Source organism: Chlamydotis macqueenii, chromosome 9 (assembly GCF_036417535.1).
Source record: "Chlamydotis macqueenii isolate bChlMac1 chromosome 9, bChlMac1.mat, whole genome shotgun sequence".
Classification (NCBI taxonomy): domain Eukaryota; kingdom Metazoa; phylum Chordata; class Aves; order Otidiformes; family Otididae; genus Chlamydotis; species Chlamydotis macqueenii.
Window position 1 is genome coordinate 14,128,766 of NC_141564.1, and position 19,193 is coordinate 14,147,958.

Genomic DNA, 19,193 nt, shown 5'->3' on the forward strand with positions numbered 1-19,193 from the left:
AACGTCTTGATTTGCTTGGAAGCAGAATTGCTGATGCTGGGTCTAATCTAGTTCTGTATTAAATTAATTTGGTTTAGTGTTTTAGAACATTGTCTGTGAGAGCAGTAACTTGTGGTATGTATAAATGAAATAAAATGGTAAATGAAAATATGATGTTATTACTTCTTCAGATGGTTTAGGAGACTCAAAAATTTAGCTTGTGATTTTCAGGTGACCATGAATCTTGGTCTGGCCTGCCTCTCTGTCATTAATACATGAAGAGAATCTACGTGAATCCCCATAAAAAAACTAGCTTTTTTTTCTTTTCTTTTTTTTTTTTTTAAAGCCTGTTGACTTATTACTTTTGTTGTTGTACATTTTTTTCTTGTTAGAATTATGATGGTTTATTTCTCAGCACTAAATTTTATTAAATGTATTCACTTCAGATTTACATTTGTGCTTTTGAGGCAGTTCAAGAAAAAAATTGCTTTGTGTTCACTGAAGAATAGAAGTTGTGTTTAAGGCTCGTGTTTGGTTCAGTTCACTAATTGATAGAAATTCAGAGAATGAAGAAAGCCATATAGAATATATCTCTGTTAAAATGTCAGCCTGGCTGACTACAGGTAGTCTCGGAGACATGAGAGGAATCCAGTCTTGAGAATGAGGAATGGTGTTTCTCTTCTCCAGCTAGTTAAGCTATGTGCATTTAGGACTAGCAGAAGAAAAATGGGAAGGAAGACTTAAGTTCAATCATTTGTGTCTGTTTTAATAACTGTTAGTACCCGTAGGACTTAGGTTTCACAGTATTAACAAGTTAAATTCTGCCACTTGTGGCTGGCTGGCTGCCTTCAGTAAACAATTCATTGCTTTAAAAGTGCTTTGAGACTCTGGGAATTTGACCAGGCTTTTTATTCTTCAATAGTAACATCATTTAATGGTACCTTATACCTGTGTTTCTTGAAACTGTTACAAAATATGCATAGAAGGTGTTGATGACCTTAGGTGTTACAATAATGCAGAATACTTGGGTTTTCGTGATGTTTTTTAAGTGGCATTGCTACCATAGTGTAGAAGAGATGACACAACAGGAGAGTTTCTGTACTACGCTTTCTCGGTCCAATGTGACAATGACATAGTAAATTAGAAACTCAAGTAGTAGTTTTTCTTCTAGTGGTTTACTGTGTTGTTAGTTACATTCAATTTTTTCTTATGGTAATCCAATTTTCAAATCTGTTCACTTCTACAGGAGGCTGTGGATTGCTGTGGAGTCTGTTTCCTTTCTTCCCTGTTCCGTTGTAGAGCGAAGACACCAAAAGCCAAGTATATGCACTTAGCTCAGGAACTGCTGGTTGATCCAGAATGGCCACCAAAACCCAGAACAACAACAGAAGCAAAAGTACCATCCCAAGAAAATGGTTCATATCAAATCATCACTGTAACATAGCAGTTGGATCTTGGTGGCGTGTGTCTTCAGTAGCATTCAGAAGAATGTAATTTTAAGGCTTTATTTGAAATTGCAGTATACTAAATGTCAAATTGTAATGCAGATATTTCCAACTGTTTTGTCTCTCTGAATACAAAGTTCAGAGCCAGGCATCTTATGGCTATACATTTTAAAAATGTAGGTTACCTTAGGCAGAACAAAACTGATTGTGTGTCCTTCCACCTTCTTTCAAATTTCATTATTAATAAATGAGATGTATTTGAAGGTTTAAACTGCAGGGCAGTTAAAACAGGTTCACTTTATTTGCCTGGAGTATCTTAATCATTGTTCTAACCTGCTTACCAGGGCATGTGTTTGTGTAAACCCTATGATGTAATGCTTTCACGGTAGTACTAGAGGCACATAATAACATTCTCGTGCTTTTTTCTTTTTTTCTTTTTTTTCTTTTTTTTTTTTTTTCCCTCCCTGATATTCACTGCTGAAAAGCTTTGTGCCTCGGAACGGTTCTAAAGTTTTATGTGTGTACCTCTGAGTTTGTCCCTACTAGTAACGAGTGTTTCCAGGTGAAAAGTTTGGATTTTAAGTTTTAATTCTTTAGTCTATCAGAGCAGGAACTGGGAATGCTATAGACGCAATATGCTCTGTCCTTAAGGAGAAAGCACATTGCTTTCAAGTGGGTTCTTAGCTTCTTTTCTAGCTGACCCCAAGGAAGGGCTTAGGTGGCCTCCAGAGGAGGAGACATTTGGCTACACTCTAAAGTTTGTGGAGAAGGAAGGACGGAGAATCTTAACACTTTCTTCTGTCTCATGTTTTATTACATTTAGCCATGCGTTTCTCCACAGACCTTGCTTTTTCCAGCAGAAGGGTTAGAGTATCCCTTTGTGGACCATATTTTGTTTGTGTATCTTAAGATAATTTTCTTGTATACCTTGAAGTAGTAAGGCTGGAGTTACTGCTGCAAGGGAAATGGGGGTGAGAGAAAGGAATATTTTCACATGCCCGTGCTTGTGATTTGTGCATGTTAAGAACACACGCATTTCGAAAAGCCTGCCAGTGTCTTAAGCACTAATGTAGCTGTATGAAACAAAATCAAGAGAAAATAGATGAGCTAAAATCTGTCATGCTGCAGAACTATAAGGCTTATGTGTATTTTATTTATTAAAAAAAAAAAGACAAGCTTGCATCATGAATAATGCTGCTTAAGCACTTGGGGTAGCAATACATCGTTTTGCCATTAGGCGGTGTCAAAACACAAGATCAGTAGAAAAACAGGTCTGCAAAAAGATGTAGAGGCAGGCGTCATCTTCATGTGCAAAGCTTAAAACTTTTTTTCAAACTACACATTAGTTATCTCCAAACCATCTTCAGGTTGCCAAACTTTCAAAAAGTCATCTTCAGTGTCTTTTGGAAGATGATAAAAATACCAGCTCTTGATCTGTCTGTTTTGACCAGATGCAACTGACTGATTCAGACACCTCCAAGCTTTGGGAGGGGATCTCTAATCCAGAGGTCACGATTCTGTAGAGATCCTTTAGAGAAGCAACTTGAGTCCTTTAGAATAATTGTGGAAGGAGGCCACTGGGATTAGTTTGAATTGTGTATGTTCTGATGGTGGAATTTGAAGGAGTGTTTTAAAATTCCTGTGGAGACAATTCCATTCCAGCATTGTTTGAATAAGGAGAATTTTTCAGGGCAGGCCTAATTGCTTTGTGCTGTTCTGTAAAGCAGAATGGGCAGTGTCCCCCACTGCTCAGGTTATGGTCTCTGCAGTGTGGAACATACTGTGCCGATGGGGAATTTAAGTGGTGCTAAATGGTTTGGAAAACTTTTTTCCTATAACTTGGGGGTTTAAATGATTAGCACTTGCTTCTCATAACTAGTATGCACAGGGTATACTTTCCTCCTGTCCAGCTGTCAACTCTTTTCCTGATTTTGTTTGTTTGTTTGTTTTTGGGGAATGGAGCAGGAGGAAGTGGGGAAGTGGTTTTCTTAACATTCATTCAGCAGAGCAATGTAAAAGTCTTATCCTGGCTTCTTAGGGTTGTAAACATTGAACAATGCTGGTAGCTTTCAAGGAGTCTGCAATTGTGGACTTGGATAAATTTATTAATCATGAACTTGAGTCAGTTGGCTAATTCCTGTCAATGTTGATTTTACGAAATCTTTGTAGCGTGGAATAATTGATGAAGAATAATTCTTAGCTGCGTAAGTAGTATTCACATTTAAAGGAAAATAATGTTTTAGTTGAAAAATGTTGTGAAGCTATGCATCTTGGACCTGGGAGCTGTGACTTATCCTTAAACAAATACGATTTTGCTTTCCATTTCATTGACCATTTTAGCTCGATTGTTCTATCAGAAGTGAAAGAAAATATTTGTGTCTTTCCCTTTTATATGCTTTTGCTTAATACTTTCTCTAAACTGATGATTTCTTTCGGCTTGTTTGGTTTCTGAAGCTAGTCTTTCCATCTTAATCTAGTTTATTAGACTTACCTAGAAAGTGAGGAGGAAACAGCTTATTAAGGTGGGGTTGTCTTGGGAGAACATTTTAGGGAACTCTTACGAAAATTGAAGTTGCCAAGTGTCTCTACTTGATTGAGTGACTAATGGGTCATGAGTCTATTAAACTGGAATATTTGTGAAACAGGAGCTGATTTCCTCAAGGTATGCGTTCAGAGTTAGTAAATGTTCTTGAGGTTGCATGCTTGAGCTCTGACCTATTTGCTTCTGACACTTAGTCAAGAATAATAAATCAGCTTTTCTGAGAATCCTTCTTGTTGTTGCAAGTTCAGCCACAAAATAAGCTTTTGCATCTTCTGCAATTATTGAGATTTATGCCTTCCTGCCCAAGAGCTGAGTTTGGCCACCTATAATTTTTCTCATTTTGAGCAGTTTAGTTTTTCTGGTTTTCAGAAATGCAGCAAACTAGATCTGCACTAGTATATTCAGTTTCTGCTTTGAAGTAAGATGAAATTCAGTTTGTAGTGAAAAGAATCTCCTCTAATGTTCATCTTGGAAGTCTAAATCAGGTGAACAGACCAATTTAGTGATCTCCACTAGATACTTGGTAGACATTTTCTTCCTGCTGTATATCTTGGCCTTACATTGAGGAGTTTGATTTATTATTAAATTATTTGTGTATGCAGACTTTAATCTGTATGTATTTTACTTTGATGTATTAGGATTTGTAAATATTACTGATTTTTAAATATTATTTATGCACATACTTAAAGGACTGGTCTACCCAGAAAAGCAATTGTTAAATAATGTTACTTTCAAGAAGTAAATTGCAAGATCATTAGATTGTATATCCCTCAGGGTTATTTTTAAAGGTCTGGTTTTTTCTCTTCCCCTCAGATTTAATTAGAAGTAACTCTAGTTTCATGTACTATAGAACTAAATCTACTGTAAAGAAAATGCTGCGAATAATGCTTGAGTAGAAGCGGCTAAAAAACCCACAGAACTGACTGTCCATATTCATCATAACTTTAAATTGAAAACTTACTGTTGCACTTTTTAAAATTGTTAGATTTTTAATTCTATTTATTTTTTTCTTTCTTCATGAAGGTTGTGCTAAACAGTCATCCCAAATGGGGTGAATAATCCTGTACTGTATATGTTTATACAGTATAATAATAAACAGATGTGGAGTCCTTTTTATGCTGCAAATTTTTAATGCTTACGTTGGTCATCACAAAATGAGAGAGCTAAGGTTCTGTAGGATTTCTCCCATGAAATTCTGAATTGTAAACTTAGGTTTTTGTATGTCTAAGGGAAAGCTGTGGGTTTTTGACAATTTTTAGAGTATTGAATATGTTAATTTTATACAGTAAAGCTTCAGGTTTTTAAGGCTATTTTCAACAAACTGCAGCTTGTTTGATAGTTATGTGAACCAGAAACTACTCAGTTTGTCATGAACTCCTCCAGCCTAGCACAGATTAAAAGGTTCATCATTACAGTGCTCTCTAGACGCTCAGCTTCCTTTTTATTTTTAAATCTGAAATGATACTGCATCTTTGTATTTAAAATATGTATTGCTGCTCTAGAATGGTACCCTGTTGTCAAGAGGCATACATAAATAACTGTACAATAGAACTGTAAATAGACTTGTAAATCATTTTTGTGACTGAAGCTCTTTGAAAATAAAATTAAAATGAACAGATATTTTAACTCTTTTCATTAGTTTCTTGAAATTGTCTGTGATTATTCTTTACACAATTCGATCCAAAGCTTGTTGAAGAACCCAGACTAACTCCCAGTGATGTAATGGGTAGCTTGTTCGGTGCCTACGTATTTTTGAAGCCTGGGCTAGAGAAGGAGCAGTGTTGTCTGTTATTAGTGCATACGGTAGCACTGCTGCTCCGCAGTGGGATAATATTGAGCATACTGTCACCTGGTGGCTTATGAAAGACATTTTAAAGCCAAACCTTGTACATGTCGTAGCGACTCCTTTCCACTTTCTGTTATCCAGATGTTTGTTCTGTTCTTTAATGCGTGGGAGGCATTATCTTGAAAAGAGTCTTGGGCAAATGTTCCTGGTTGTGAGCTGGCGCTCTTGTCACAGTCATCTTCAGAAAAATCACACAGCAATGGAGACATCTTTTTCCATCCTGTGTCCCACCTTCTGTTTAAACATTCATTGACAGAGCATGTTATTTTAAAATTGAAGACAAGATAATTTGAAATACCTGGTTATTTTATTACAAAACCTTAATCTTCTAATTTCATGCTAGTGTTTTGTAAACTTAAAGCTTTTCTCTCTTCAGAATCTTTCAGGCTTTAAATTTTGTTGGCCCATGACTACAGAAGACTTGGAAGAAAAACAGAAGCCAAATGGATCAACCCTGGATTGCTTAGCCAAAGCGTTAAGTAGAAAACTTCATAGAATCATAGAATCATAGAATGGTTAGGGTTGGAAGGGACCTTCAAAGGTCATCTAGTCCAACGCTTCATTCCTTACTCAAATTGCTTTGACTCCAATCCTACAAGAAACTAAAAGTGAGCGCAGCCTTGTGAAGGTACATATCAGTCACGTGGTTGTTTAAAGTAGAGGTGTCCAGTGCTACCTATGTAGCAGAATGCAGTGAAACTATCTAATAAATTTGATTTTTTTTTTTCTGATCATAATTCATGTTGAAATACAGATTTCTGACTCTAGCCAGATTTGCACTGGGTTGGCTGAAGCACATACTTCAATATCACTGTCGAAGAAGCTACAAGTGTTCTTTGTGCTGCTGCATGTGTGACTTCAAACTTTCTCCTGTTCTGTGAGTGTTCTCAAATTCTGCTTTTGGAGTTGCATACAACCTGTGGAAGCTGGTTGTTTACACTAAATGTAGCAAAGTCTACTCTGAAGCTTAAAATACTCTTTGGCCTTTCACAGCAGTTACGCAAATATGGGTGAAAGTGTTATCTAGAGGATGCGTTTTGCTGTTTTACTTCCCATATAAAGTGCTGAATCATGGTGAAGCCTGATTGTCTGCTGTGCTCCTAGTAAGTTCCTCTAAAAAGCAGATAGGTTACTAAGGTATGGTTCAAAATTCCTTTTTCATGCTCATATGAGCTGAGAAACTTACAAGAAAGTGAAAAAGTGAAGCACCATAATGAATGATACATGTGCTTGATATGCTATGAAACTAAGTTCAAAACTGATTTGTGATTTTTAATGTACCGATAGATGCGAGAAGCAATACATGAATACTTTTTGTAGTCTGAGAAACATTAAGAGGGTGGTAGAAAGGGAAGGACTGTGGACCAGAACATGGTAAATGACCAGCCAGACTGGTGTCCTTTCTGGAGTGGCAGCTATTTCATGTGAGGGTTTGAGGAACTTTAAATGCATGGGAATGTATAGTTATGACCCTTACATGGATCTCACTGTATGAACATCTTCAGTTATGGAAGTTTAAGTATTTCTTAAAAAAAAAATACCATTAGCAACTCTAGATGTTTGAGATCCATAGGATTATCTATCCAGTTGCTGTGTCAGTCATATACTTGTGGCCTTAATCTCTTGCAAAAAAAAAAAGAAAATCTACCATTTTATTGTTTGTGAAAATGTACATCTTCTAGAACTTCTGAGTGTGAAGAACCTTCCTAGTGTGAGACTAACCTTGTCTTGTTGAATACTCTAGCCTTTCGTTATGAGACCTGGAAAACAGACATCCCCAGTCTACATTCTAGCGTTAGCCAGTTTCTTAATTTACAGACTCTGGCCTGCAGCCGTGCCCTCTGAGGGACCTGCATTTGCCGTGTGTAGCATGACAGTTTAGTGTTGGCCTTTTTTCCCCATTTGATTCTCTAGATCCTTACTTCTCTCGTCTTGCTGAATCCTGTGGCTCTGCTGTGGTCTTGGGTTGAGTTGGTGCAGGTTGAGATGCCAGTCAGGGCTTGAAACAGAAATTTCTTGGTGTGTTTTTTGCCGTGCATGGTGGGTTGTGTTCATGTACCACCCAGAAGCAGCTCACCGGCTGCCTGCTCTGTGTGCTTTGGGCTGTAGGCTGAGGTGCTTGCTCTGAGTGTGTGTGGATGTGCTCATCAGCGTGCTGAAGGGGGAGTAGGTCAGATCAGGGCCAGGCTGGCTTAGAGTTCCTCTCTTGAGGTGAAGGCGTCACTGGTTTATGTGAGATGGTTGGTTTTGGAGTAGCGGGGATTACCAGGAGGGTGAGATCCTCTGAAAGATCCTTGTTTGACATGGAAAAGTCCTTTGGAAGGGTGAATTCTCAAAGCCTGTTTTTGATGACTTATGGTCTCCTTCAAAGAGTTGTAGAAAGCCCAGTGGGAGTGCTTTGCAGCACCATGTTGCTGGTAGCTGATACCACTATGTGCCATGTCCTTCCCTTCTAAAGGAAGAGATGCAGATTTTGCCGGTCTTCAGTACTCTGAAATTAACACATATTTTTGAGTACTCCCTTTTGCTTTTTTTTTTTTTTTTGATGCAGCAGTTGTTTTTGATCCATGGTAATATGTTCATGTCAGCAGTTCAGGCATGTGAGAAGCTCTATCCCACCTGCTTTACTCCTTTTTAAGTGACAGGGTTAGTACCCATGTCTGTCTGTGGGCTTGGTATGGGAGAGCTTCATCCTTGCCTCTGGAAACGGGTGTGTTGGATTGGAGCCCTCCTCTCCCCCGTTGTCCTGGGTGCTGAGGACTGACACAGCGTCAGCTGTTCCAGTTAGGTCTGCAGAACTTGCCCAGCTATTCCAGCAGTCTCAGCTGCTGCTTCTCCTACGTATCAGCCAGGGGCTTCACTTCCAGGTTTCTGGTACACTTGGACTTGTTGATTTCACTAAGGACGTGTTTCTAAACTGTGGATTTCTGTTTGACTTGATCTTTTAAATATTATTGTGATAGCTACAATGGTTGCTTTCCTGTTCCTTTTTTTTTTTTTTTTTTTTTTTTTTTTTTTTTTGGAAATCCATAGGACTTTCCAACTTGGTGCTGTGTTTCATGCAGATCTACCTTTATTGCTAGCTTTCTAGCTAATTTCATGGCAGTTCTTTCCTCTCATTTCATTGTGTTTTTACTACCACTGATAACTTAGTATTGTGTTAAGCCCTTGAAATGAGGCTCGGTTGTTATCAGAGGCTCACTACTGTCCTGTCCTGCATGAGCTCGTGTGTGTTATTTCAGGCTACGTCAAAAATAGCCACTTGCTTCTTGTGTGTTCTTGGGCTGTTCCAAGAAGTGATCCCTTACAAATACTGAGAGATATTTTAACAGAACTATGTGCTGTTTTGCTTTTGGCTACTTGAAATATAGGACACACTTTTAACCTTCATTATCTATTTTTGCAGGCTAAACTTTATTTTTAAACCTCAGGTAACTCTCAATAAAAAAATATTGTGGGTGTGGGACCTTTTGATAATTTTTTAAAAAGACTTCCTGTGTGTAATTTAGCGTAATGCTTTTCTGTACAAATAAATTCATGTCTTATGACTACTTAGAGTTTCACCGTGATTTTTGTATGTGATATTATAGTTGACTAGTACAGATATAAACAAAGAATACTTGATTTACGAAAGAGCTTTGACTGTACTTCTCAGTGTAAGCAGAGCACCTTAGAAATATTTGCAGTTATCAGTAGTAGAGATTTTGAAGTTTGCTTTCAAGCCAAGAGAAATTTTGCACACGTTTGCAGGTTTTATGATATATTCACACAACTTTGTTAACTGCTGAGTTATTAACTACTTGTGGTCAAATCCTGACTCTCTCTTATCTCTTGTAACAGCTAATGTTTCTGGTGTTTCAACAAGGATGTTGGTGTTTCGTTTGTCAGTGGTGATCAAGCTTTTCTTCCAGCTGGATGCATCTATTTGTCCTAAGAAATGCAACTGCTCTTCCAAAAGTGCAATTCATTGCTCTGGTCCCCACATAAAAGACCTGGAATCCTTAAATCTGCCCTGCAACATGACAGCAATTCACATAACGGACACTAATGTGACATACTTGCAGGATGTTTTTTCTAGGATGGTGGAACTGCAGCATCTCATCTTATCTTCAAACAACATCTCTTTGATTTCTCCAACGGCTTTTAAAGGCTTGATAAGGCTGAAAGCCCTCAAGCTGCTAGATAATAAGCTGGTCGAGCTTCCCTCAGAAGTGTTTGATGACATGGTAGAGCTTCAGCAGCTGATCATTGAAAATAACAAGTTGAAATCCATCGAAGAAAATCTGTTTGACAAACTAGCTGCTTTGGAGGAGCTTTTCTTGAACAAGAACCAACTAACAGCACTTCCTAGTGGCGTGCTGAAGAAACTTGCCAAACTCAAAGTACTGAACTTGTCAAGAAATTATTTGGCAGCACTGCCCAGAAAGATATTTAGTGCATTAACCAGGCTTGAGAAGCTGATGCTGTATTTTAACAGACTCACTTCAATAGAGTCTGGTATGTTTGATAGCCTGAAGGAGCTGCTGGATCTCTTCCTGCATTCTAATAACATCCAGTCCATCGCCCCTGATGCATTTCATTGTCTTCATAAACTGAAAAGCCTAACGCTCTCCAGAAACAAGCTTGAGGTTTTGCCTCCTGGGCTCTTTCTGCACTTGCATGACCTGTCTAAATTGACCTTGTACAGGAACCCGCTGAAGTCTCTTCCAGAAGTATTGTTTGGAGAAATGAGGCATCTTGGTAGCCTGTGGCTGTATCACACAAAGCTCTCAACAATACCAGATTTTGTGTTCAGTAACTTGACAAATTTAAAGCTTCTTGTGTTGAGTTTTAATCCAGAGCTTAGTGTTCTTCCTGAGAATGCATTCAGTGGTCTGAGTGAACTGCGGGGCCTTTCTCTGCATACAAATAATATTTCCAGTCTGCCAGAGGGCATCTTCCAGAGCCTTCAGAAACTGCAAAACATTTCCCTTTTCAATTTGAGACTTGAGGCTCTTCCTAGAAACCTCTTTCACAACCTCAAGCACCTTCAGAAGGTTTACCTCAATAGTACTAAGCTGCAGTCTCTTCCTGGAGACTTCTTTACTGCTTTACCTGAGCTGCGAGAAGTCTTCCTTGATGACAACCCTTGGAAATGTGATTGTGAAATTCTTGGCTTCCAAGAGTGGCTCCAAAAGAGCATGGAGATAGTTCAAAATGTGCCATCTCTAGTGTGTGACAGCCCGCTGGCACTGCAGAATATTTCTCTTGTGGCTCTGACAGATGAGCACCTGAAGTGCCTGCCAGCCACAGCCATTATATACCAGATGTTCAGCTCAACTTATTCCCAGGCTTCAACTTCTCTTGTGATGGAGCACTTGACACCATCTTGGGAGACTACTGTAACAGCAGTGTCCGACATGGATACCAGCACACCCACATCGATTCCTCTTGCAGCTCCAGGTTTCACCTACTCACATGTTCGAGATGTTGAACGGCCGAGGTTTCATTTCTCAGACGTTCCAACCCAAGCTTCCCCCAGTGTCACAGTAGGAACCAACAGTGTCAGAGGAGCAGACTTAACTACTCTTGCCTGGTGGGATGAGCTGCCAACCCGCAGGAGTGCTAAGCCCTATTTTAGTACCAGAATTGCTTATTGTCAGCTATTCTTGTGCCTTCACAGTTTGATTTTAGCACTCCAGACGGTAACCATTGTGCTCAGTCTGTATGTGATGGGTAAAACCAGGCAGCTCTTGCATTCCAGAAATATTCCTGCTCAGCCTGTAGTTCTGATAAAATTTTTAAGAATATAGAGAATACCAGTCAAAAAGAAGATTAGAAGCGCTGTTTTGGATGCATTTTGAGCATCTGGGCAGTTCACGCTTGATTCGGGTATGGATTATAGACATTCAAAGCAAGAACCATAAAGACCTTGTTTTTACAGCATAATGAAAATGCACTTTTATGTACCTTACAGTGTTTGCCAGAAGTTATTGTAATCACTGTACGTTGCTACAGCACTTGGTGCGTGAACACCCAGAGGGAGAGCTCAAAAAAAAATCTGTGGTCACCTCTATGCATGTGCTACTGATTTCCTGCCTTGGACTGCAGCCCTGTCCCTGCCCGATGCCACCGCCTGCTGTCGCGCTCACGCTGCTCAGACAGAAGTGGTGTCAACGCAGGGAAGTCTACATGGGAACGTGGCCTGTGGTACTCCAGGTACTGCCTGCAGTGTTTTGTCTCCCTATTGAGAAAATAAATAGTGTTTTTTTGGGAGGAGATGGTGGAAAAGACCTTTTAAAAATGGAGATGGGGGCAGAATGATATGGCGCAAGTGCCTTAGTTTTTGCTTTCTGTCCTCAACCCCTTTCCAGGACATGGCAGGATGAAGGGGACCATTCAAAGCTAACAGTGCTTTCCTCTAGCTTAACCAGAGGATGATAAGTAAGTTGCTGGGCTGGGAAGTATAATCTTGATGTATTTTGTTGTTTCTTTGTTGTTTGGCAAGTCTGTAACATTACTAGAAATCTGAATTTTAAGTAAACAGTTTTGTCCTTAAACTTTGACCAGTGGTCTGAAGAGCAAGGTGTTGCTCGCTGCATGATGCATTTGGGTCTTGAAACCGGAGTGCCAGGCAGATGCCCAGGAGTGAGGCTTGGCTCCAGAGGAGTTGGTTTGAGAACTGGTCTTGACTGAGCAGGGAGAGAGGGGGATGGTCTCTCCTGGGCTTGGCTAGCAAAACAGCGAAGTTTGTGGCAGGGAGTCTTCCTGACGTGAGGGCTCTGAAGTGTCACTGTCACCACCTTTTTTGAAGCTGACTGGGGAACATAGGCGAGTAGCATGTTCAGTCGTATTCAGTCTCCGTACTTTTTACCTTTTCTTATTTCATAGTGTCACACCCTGACTTCCAGCCCTTTCAAGCATTGATATGCAAAAACAACCATGAGGCAACAGCGTGGGTTTTGGTCTTCATACGGAAATGTTTTTTAATATTTTGAATGATCGGAGTATCTTAGCTTGTAAGTAAACTGGTAGCTGTCAGACTGCATGTACTTTGGATTTAACTATTAGCTTTTATCTTAATTATGTGGCTTAGCTTGTTCTTAAAAGCTCTAACATTGTGCTCAAAAGCCAGGGCTGGATTAAAGATACTCTGGATGTGGTTCCCTGGCTCCTTGGGCAAGAGACCCTGATCTCTAGGAGTCCTTTTGTAGCCTTACTGACTTTATTGCTATTGAGGTCTTTCCTGGGGCCTTGAAGTGGCACTTTGCAGGCCTGAGCTGAAGAGAGCTTGCATTTGCTGCAGGTTTGGGGCTTGTTCCCTGTGTGTGCTCCTCTAGGCAACGCGAACAAACTATGGACGGCTTTGTTCAGGGTGCTCTGCTGCTAGACTTCAATTCCCATTCTAGGCCGTGGAAAGAGGCAATGTGCTTCTGTAGCGTTGAATAACCATCACCTTGCTGGTGAGGTTTAACAAAATTCAGCAAGCCTGGCTAAATGGTAGGAAGAGCCATCCTTGAAGGAGGAGAAATGTGAGTCGCTGCAGCTGGTGTGAAGCAAACTGGGACTAGATTCATAAACAAGCTCCAGAATACTAATTGTAATGTATTTAAGAGAATCACAAAGCCAACATGAAGCTTTCTTGGTAGTGGTTCTGGGTTGTTACATGCTAGTGCTTAAAAGGAGGCAGTTGTTACAAATTTAGGTCCTTGGTCGGGCAGCTGTAATGACCACTTAGTGTTGTTCCAGCTCCAGCGCCACCGTACCGGTGCCACGCAAGCATCTGCTCGCAGCAGGCAGGAGATAAGTATAATCTGGACTAATGAGGGAACTGTTTTACACGCCGTGCTGGTTATGGTTTGCCTCAGTGAGGCACTGAAGAAGTGTGCTCATGGCTACAGGCGCTTGGATGCAGATTGATTTCTAAAAAAAAGTGAGAGTTTTGATTGCAGTGTGAGCATACAGCACCCTGATGTCTGACCTCTGGAAGAGCAGCGGGTTAGCAGGAGCTGCCATCTTTCTGAACCCTCCTTTGGCCACCCCAGCCCTGCAGTGGGGCCAGCTGGGTCTCCGGGCTGCTCCTTTGGCTCCCGTTCCGCAGTTGCTGAGCTCTGGCACGTGGGGGCTTTGGCACACGGCTGCGTGCAGCCAAGTGCTCGGGGGAGGATGATTCGTCTTTACATGCTGTCATCGGGCTTTCCCTGCGCTTGAGCCAGACGGGGAAGTGAAGTCAGCAGACAACAAAAGGCTGGAGCAATAAGGGCCTGAAGTGTTTTACTAACTCTTCCTCTGAGGTGGCTTGTTTTGAGCTGCCTCTGATTCATTGCTTGTTGCCCAACAGAGCTGAGCCCTTCCTGCGAAACTCCCTGGCCTGGGAAATCCAAGGATATACTTATTCATATCCCATCTCTGTTTTGCCTGGAGAAGAGAATGGCCTTCCAGGTCAGCACGACAGCAGCTGTGGCAGGCAGGGAGGCAGCGGGGAGGGCTCCTGGGGAAAAGTGCAGCTGCACCTCGGACCTGCTCTCTGGGCAGCATTGCCTTGTTGCTGTCTCAAGGCACCGATGGCTTGCCTTCGCCAGTGTATTGGCGAGGTTTTTCCCAGTCCCTGCAGCCCACGCCTCCACGCCTCTGTGGGGAGGGGATGGTGGGCTGGAAAAGCTTGGAGGTATCTGATCCCTGGTCCAGGGGGTCCCTGCTGCTGGGGAATGGGTGGATGCAAAGCACATCCAAGCTCTGGCTGAGAGGATCGGCTCCACACCCTTGGCTCCTGTACAGAGCGTAGGGTCACAGTTAACAGCCCTGCATGTTAACCAGACCTCTGAATCCAGGAGCAGCCTCTGGGACTGCATCCTAGTTGGGAGCGCCTGGGGTACGTCATCAAGGCAGCCTAGCCAAGGGTCCTCCGTAACTCACTCCGTTCCCTCAAATGCTTGTTTCTGTGGCAGTTGCTCCTGCTCTCTGCTTTAGGAAATCCTGGAGCAGCGCAGGGCCATGGGAGCACGCGGCACGTTTCCAGCCTGATGCCACTGCAGGTGCCATTCTCCTTTGCTTGTTCAGGACCTGAATGCACAGAGTCCTTGAAGAGCGTGGTGGTGAGGAGGGAATCCACTGCTGCTGTAAGTGCCGGCAGCTCTCTGCCTATTTCCTGGCTGCTGCAGGACCCCTCCAAGCCACCAGCACCTGTGTGCTGCGTTCGTGTCCCTGGTGTCTACCCTTTCTGTCTCACCTCTGCCACGTGCGGCCAGCCACTGCTGGAGAGCTCTTCTCACTGCTTGCAGAGGGGAGTGAGCTCAGGTAGGCACCTACTAAATGCAACTTGGCTCTCCAGCACGTAGCAGCAGGATTGGAGCCTGCACCTCAGATCGTCCCTCTCCTGGTGGCAAACAGAAGCCAGGTGATGGCAGATGTCGTCAGAGAAGCCACTCAGCAGCGCTCTGTGGTTCAAGAGCGTGTGTGACCGCTGGCTGCGAGGCAAAAGTTCTGGGATCCTCAGCCTGACGTTACAGAATGTTGGCTGTGTCTCCTCCAGGCCTCCGACCAGCACATCTCGCCTGGGGAAGCTGATTCAGCAGCCATGATATCAGAGCACGGCATTTCCTAGAGATGACAAAAAATCTGGGAAGAGACACAGCCAAAGCACGTACCCACGGGACAAGGCTGGGATTGTGAGTGTTTACAGACTCTCAAAGTGATCAGGAGGCCTAAAGCTCCTGCTTTGCCCCTGGTCCATCCAGAGATGGGCAAGCCATGGAGGTGCTATGTCTCCATTTTCCTAGCGGGAGTCTGGGTTCACATCCCCTTCCCTTTGCGTGTTTATGGGTGGATAAGGCCTGGCAAAGGCTCTTGCCTGGGCCGTGGTGGGTGAGTATTGCTTCACTGTGAGGTAGGGGGCTGCTGCTCCAGCAGCACCCGGGGGCATCCTGCCACCGGGCTCCGTGGCTCGGCCCGTCTTGTGCAATTGCTGCTGCAGGACTGTTGTGTTTCTCCCCAGAGTGCCAGGCTTCCAGCTGAGCCTTTCTGCGTCTCTAAATGAAAAAAAGCCCAGGGCAAGGAGCCAGCGATGGCTAGCAGCAGCTCTGCAGCCTGCTGTGCTCTCCTCTGCTGACTGGGGAGACATGGGCCCCTTCCCCATTGGGGTGTGGGGAAGGGGTCCCTGGGGCACTCCCTCATGCCAGGGATGGCTTTATGGAGATGGAGAAGGGGGAAGCTGGTGCAGCAAACACCTCTCAGTGCATGAGCAGGGACAGACCCTGCCATCGCCTCCTGCTCCAGCTGGTCCCTTCCCCCCTCTCACAGCGCCCATCGGACAAGCTCTTTCCGCTTCGGATTATCTCTCCAGGCGGACTTGGCTGCAAGCCCCACATTCCTTCCAGCCTAGCGCTGCCCTGAGCCCGTGCCAAGCCCTGCATGCTGCTGCTATCTCTGGGGCCAGGGCCAAGCCTGGAGGAGACGGTCCTGCTGGCCAGGCGAGCCCCGCTGGTGCTCGAGATCCTAAATAGTGTTTTCCTTCAGCTCTGGGAGAGTTCTGGTGGGTCTTGTGCTGGTGCTTGGATGGAAGCTAGCCTGATGGCCATCCCTGCTCCCCATCCTGGAGGGACCAGGGCTGCTGCTCCTTCCCAAAGCTCCCACCCTGCACACATGCTTCCCTGGGGAAGGCAGGACATGTCCCCATCCCTTGGGGCATCCTGTAGCCATGAGCAGCAAGGCAGCCCTGGCCCTGCATACCTCAAGCAGGGAGCCAAAAACACCATGGGGGCTGGATTGCTGGCCCTATGGAGGGGCTCTCTCGTTTGGGCTCCTCCAAGGGAGGGGTGTGTGTTGGGGAAGGGGCTGCTGGTGCCTCTCTGATGAGTAGGGGGCAATCCAGTACCAGTCCCCAAATGACTTAATGTGTCTTCCTTCACCCTTCAGCTGCAGCCTACGTGTCCTGCGGCACAGCTCGGGCCCCAGATGTGTCCCCCCCATCACGCTGGAGCACGGAGGGGACCCCCTCCCCTGGCCCCTAGCCCAGCCTTCCACTCTCCGCCTCCGCTGCAGCAGAGCAGAGTTTGGCCCCGTGCCCTGGGCCAGCTGCTCTCTGTGAGCATGGGGGCCACCGTGGGGGCTTCTCACAACCTGGTGGGCAGCTTGCAGCAGTGCAAAAGAAGAGGAGGGGTCCCTGCCCTGTGTGGTGGGGAGTGGCGGGGCCTGGGGCCATCCCACCTCTCCCAGGCGTGTGAATTCAGACAGGAGCTGGAGGTGTGCGAGGAGCGGGGCCGGGGAGGGAGCCGGGGCTGCTGGGCTGTGCAGCCCCGCGGCGTGGGCGAGCGTGCTCAGCTGTTTGGCAGATGAGCAATGCGTTCCCCGGCCAAGCCTACAAGCTGCTAATTTTAGCGATTACATGAATTTTTCCGAGCACTCTCGAGTCCCTTGGTGATTCAGAGCCGCTCGGCTTTGCTGCGCCCGCCGCCCCGGCCGTGGGGATGCGTTTGGAGGCCTGCCAGCACGGATGGACGCGGGACTGTCCCGCTGTCCGGGAGCGAGGCCGACCTCCCCAAAAACGGGTGACGCTGTTGTTCCAAGGTTCCCAGGACCTCCCCGGCTCGTGGGGTTTCAGGGCTGAGCTTGGCGTGGGGGAGCACCAGGGCTTGTGCAAGAGGTCACCGGGCAGAGGGGAGCCCTGACGGGGCTGGGAGCCCAGACTGGGTTAAGTGCAAGTGGCTCGGAGAGCGTGGCTGAGGGCTGCCTGCTCCCAGCCCTGCTGGCCTCTGGGAGCCGCAGGCAGGGTAATGTCAAAGCGCAAGGGGCAGCTCTATCTGGAAGCACTGGCCACAGGACCTCCATCCCTCCTGTGTGCTCAGCAGCACGTGGAGAAATGCCCCCAGAAAGCGCTGGGGCTCTCGGGCACTGGGGCAGCACCCACCTCCATCCAAGCATGTGCTCTTGCTTTTCCCTGCACAGTGGCGTTTGGCCACTGGTTGAGGAATTGGAAGACAACTTTTTGTGCAGCAGCAGTTGCTGAGGAGGGCTGGGGGCTCTGGGGGAAGGAGCCACCCCCCAGCCCAGCTGTGACCAGCCCTGTCTCATGGGTGCACATGGTTGCCTCTTGGGCTCCATCGTTCCCTTAGAGGAGTAGGGACATGACAGTGACTCCATGCTGTCCCAAGCTTGGTCTGGGGGGGTTCAGCCTTTCTTTGGCTGGTGCAGCTGGAGGTGGGAAGGTCCCCAGAACACTGCTGGACCCAGAGGCTTTCCCAGGGCATGAGGCTTGCTCGGCTCCATCCAGCGCTATGTGAGCTCCCAGCTATGCGGAGCAGCCTCCCCTCTGCAAAGCGCTTATCTCACCCTCGGTAACATCCACGAGTGTTCTCAGGGACCTGCCTCTCCCCTCCAGATGTGCGGACTGTGTCCGTGCTGCTGGCCCAGGCTCTCACACCCTCTGCTCCTCTCCTTCGCATGTAGCCTGCAGCAAGCTCCCGTGCGCTCACGTCCAGCAGCAGCTCGCTCTCCGCTGCGGGTGCGGTGGACGGGCTTGTGCTGTTACTCAGCCTCGCTTTATTTTTAGGGATGTCTTGAAAACACTCGTCCTTCCCCGCCAAGAGCCGGAGCCAGATTCCTGAGGCCTGGGTAGAGGCAGCTGGGTTTTTGGCAGGGCTGTTACCTGGGCTGCTCTGAAACTTTGGGTGCTCTGCGTGGCCGTAGGGGCCATAACCTGATCACCCCCTTCCTGGGCACAGGGTGTTTCAGGGTACCCACCGCTGCATCGCCATCCCCTTTGGGGCAGCGCTGCTTGGAAGGAGCTGAGTCCCACATTCTTCTGTCAGACTGGGCTTGGGGTGGCGGTTTTTCGGAAGTGCTGGGGTTTGATTTCTGTGTTGCCTCGCTGAAAAGCTGTGTGCTTCTGGGATGAGTCAGAGCAGGCAGGAGCCCAGCGGTGCTGATGCTGGCGGCGGGCAGACAGAGCCGGTGATAAGGGTGCAATAAGGCCACGAGAGCCCTGCTCCCGTGCCAGGGCTGCAGCGAGCAGGCGGCTCCCAAGCCCACTGCCTGACCCCAGCTGCACCGCTGTCAAGGAAGCAGGGAGGTTATTTTGGGAACCATGGCGCTGGGAAAATCTGCTATGTCAACAGAGTGGGAGCTAAAGCACTCGTGGGTGGTGTTTTCAAAATGCCCCTTTTCCATGCCCGAATCCCTGGGCTTTGCCCCAGGAGCAGGCAGGGAGCATGGCCAGCGGACAGTCCCAGGCTCGGTGCTCGCTCGCTGGCTGGGGAGGGGTCTGTGGCCATCCAGCGTGTCCCACAGCAGCTGGGCCCCCACGCCATCTGACATCGGTGGTGGTTGCCTCCCTACCCTCTTCCCACGATCCCTGCTGCATCCTCCGAGTCCGGCTGGCAGTTCCCTCTCCATCCCTGCAGTTTGT

General features: G+C 45.8%; 2 protein-coding genes across 4 annotated transcripts in view; both read left to right on the forward strand.

Moving 5' to 3' along the window:
* The window catches only part of ATP13A3 (ATPase 13A3), a 61,959-nt gene extending 56,375 nt beyond the window's left edge, over positions 1 to 5,584 (forward strand). For all 3 annotated transcript variants that reach the window (XM_086754329.1, XM_086754331.1, XM_086754330.1), the window contains one exon: positions 1,226 to 5,584. In XM_086754329.1, the coding sequence (XP_086610455.1) occupies positions 1,226 to 1,423 (198 nt within the window). In that variant the 3' untranslated portion in view covers positions 1,424 to 5,584. The remainder of the gene's footprint in view (positions 1 to 1,225) is intronic.
* Positions 3,492 to 12,409, forward strand: GP5 (glycoprotein V platelet). The gene is made up of 2 exons (XM_086754332.1): positions 3,492 to 3,628; positions 9,653 to 12,409. The coding sequence occupies exon 2, from the start codon at positions 9,679 to 9,681 to the stop codon at positions 11,602 to 11,604; it is 1,926 nt and encodes a 641-aa protein (XP_086610458.1). The 5' UTR covers positions 3,492 to 3,628; positions 9,653 to 9,678; the 3' UTR covers positions 11,605 to 12,409.
* Positions 12,410 to 19,193: the final 6,784 nt, after the last annotated feature.

Excerpts from the sequence above, each read along its gene's own strand:
- GP5 (XM_086754332.1), top strand. The coding sequence starts at position 9,679 with ATGTTGGTGTTTCGTTTGTCAGTGGTGATCAAGCTTTTCTTCCAGCTG.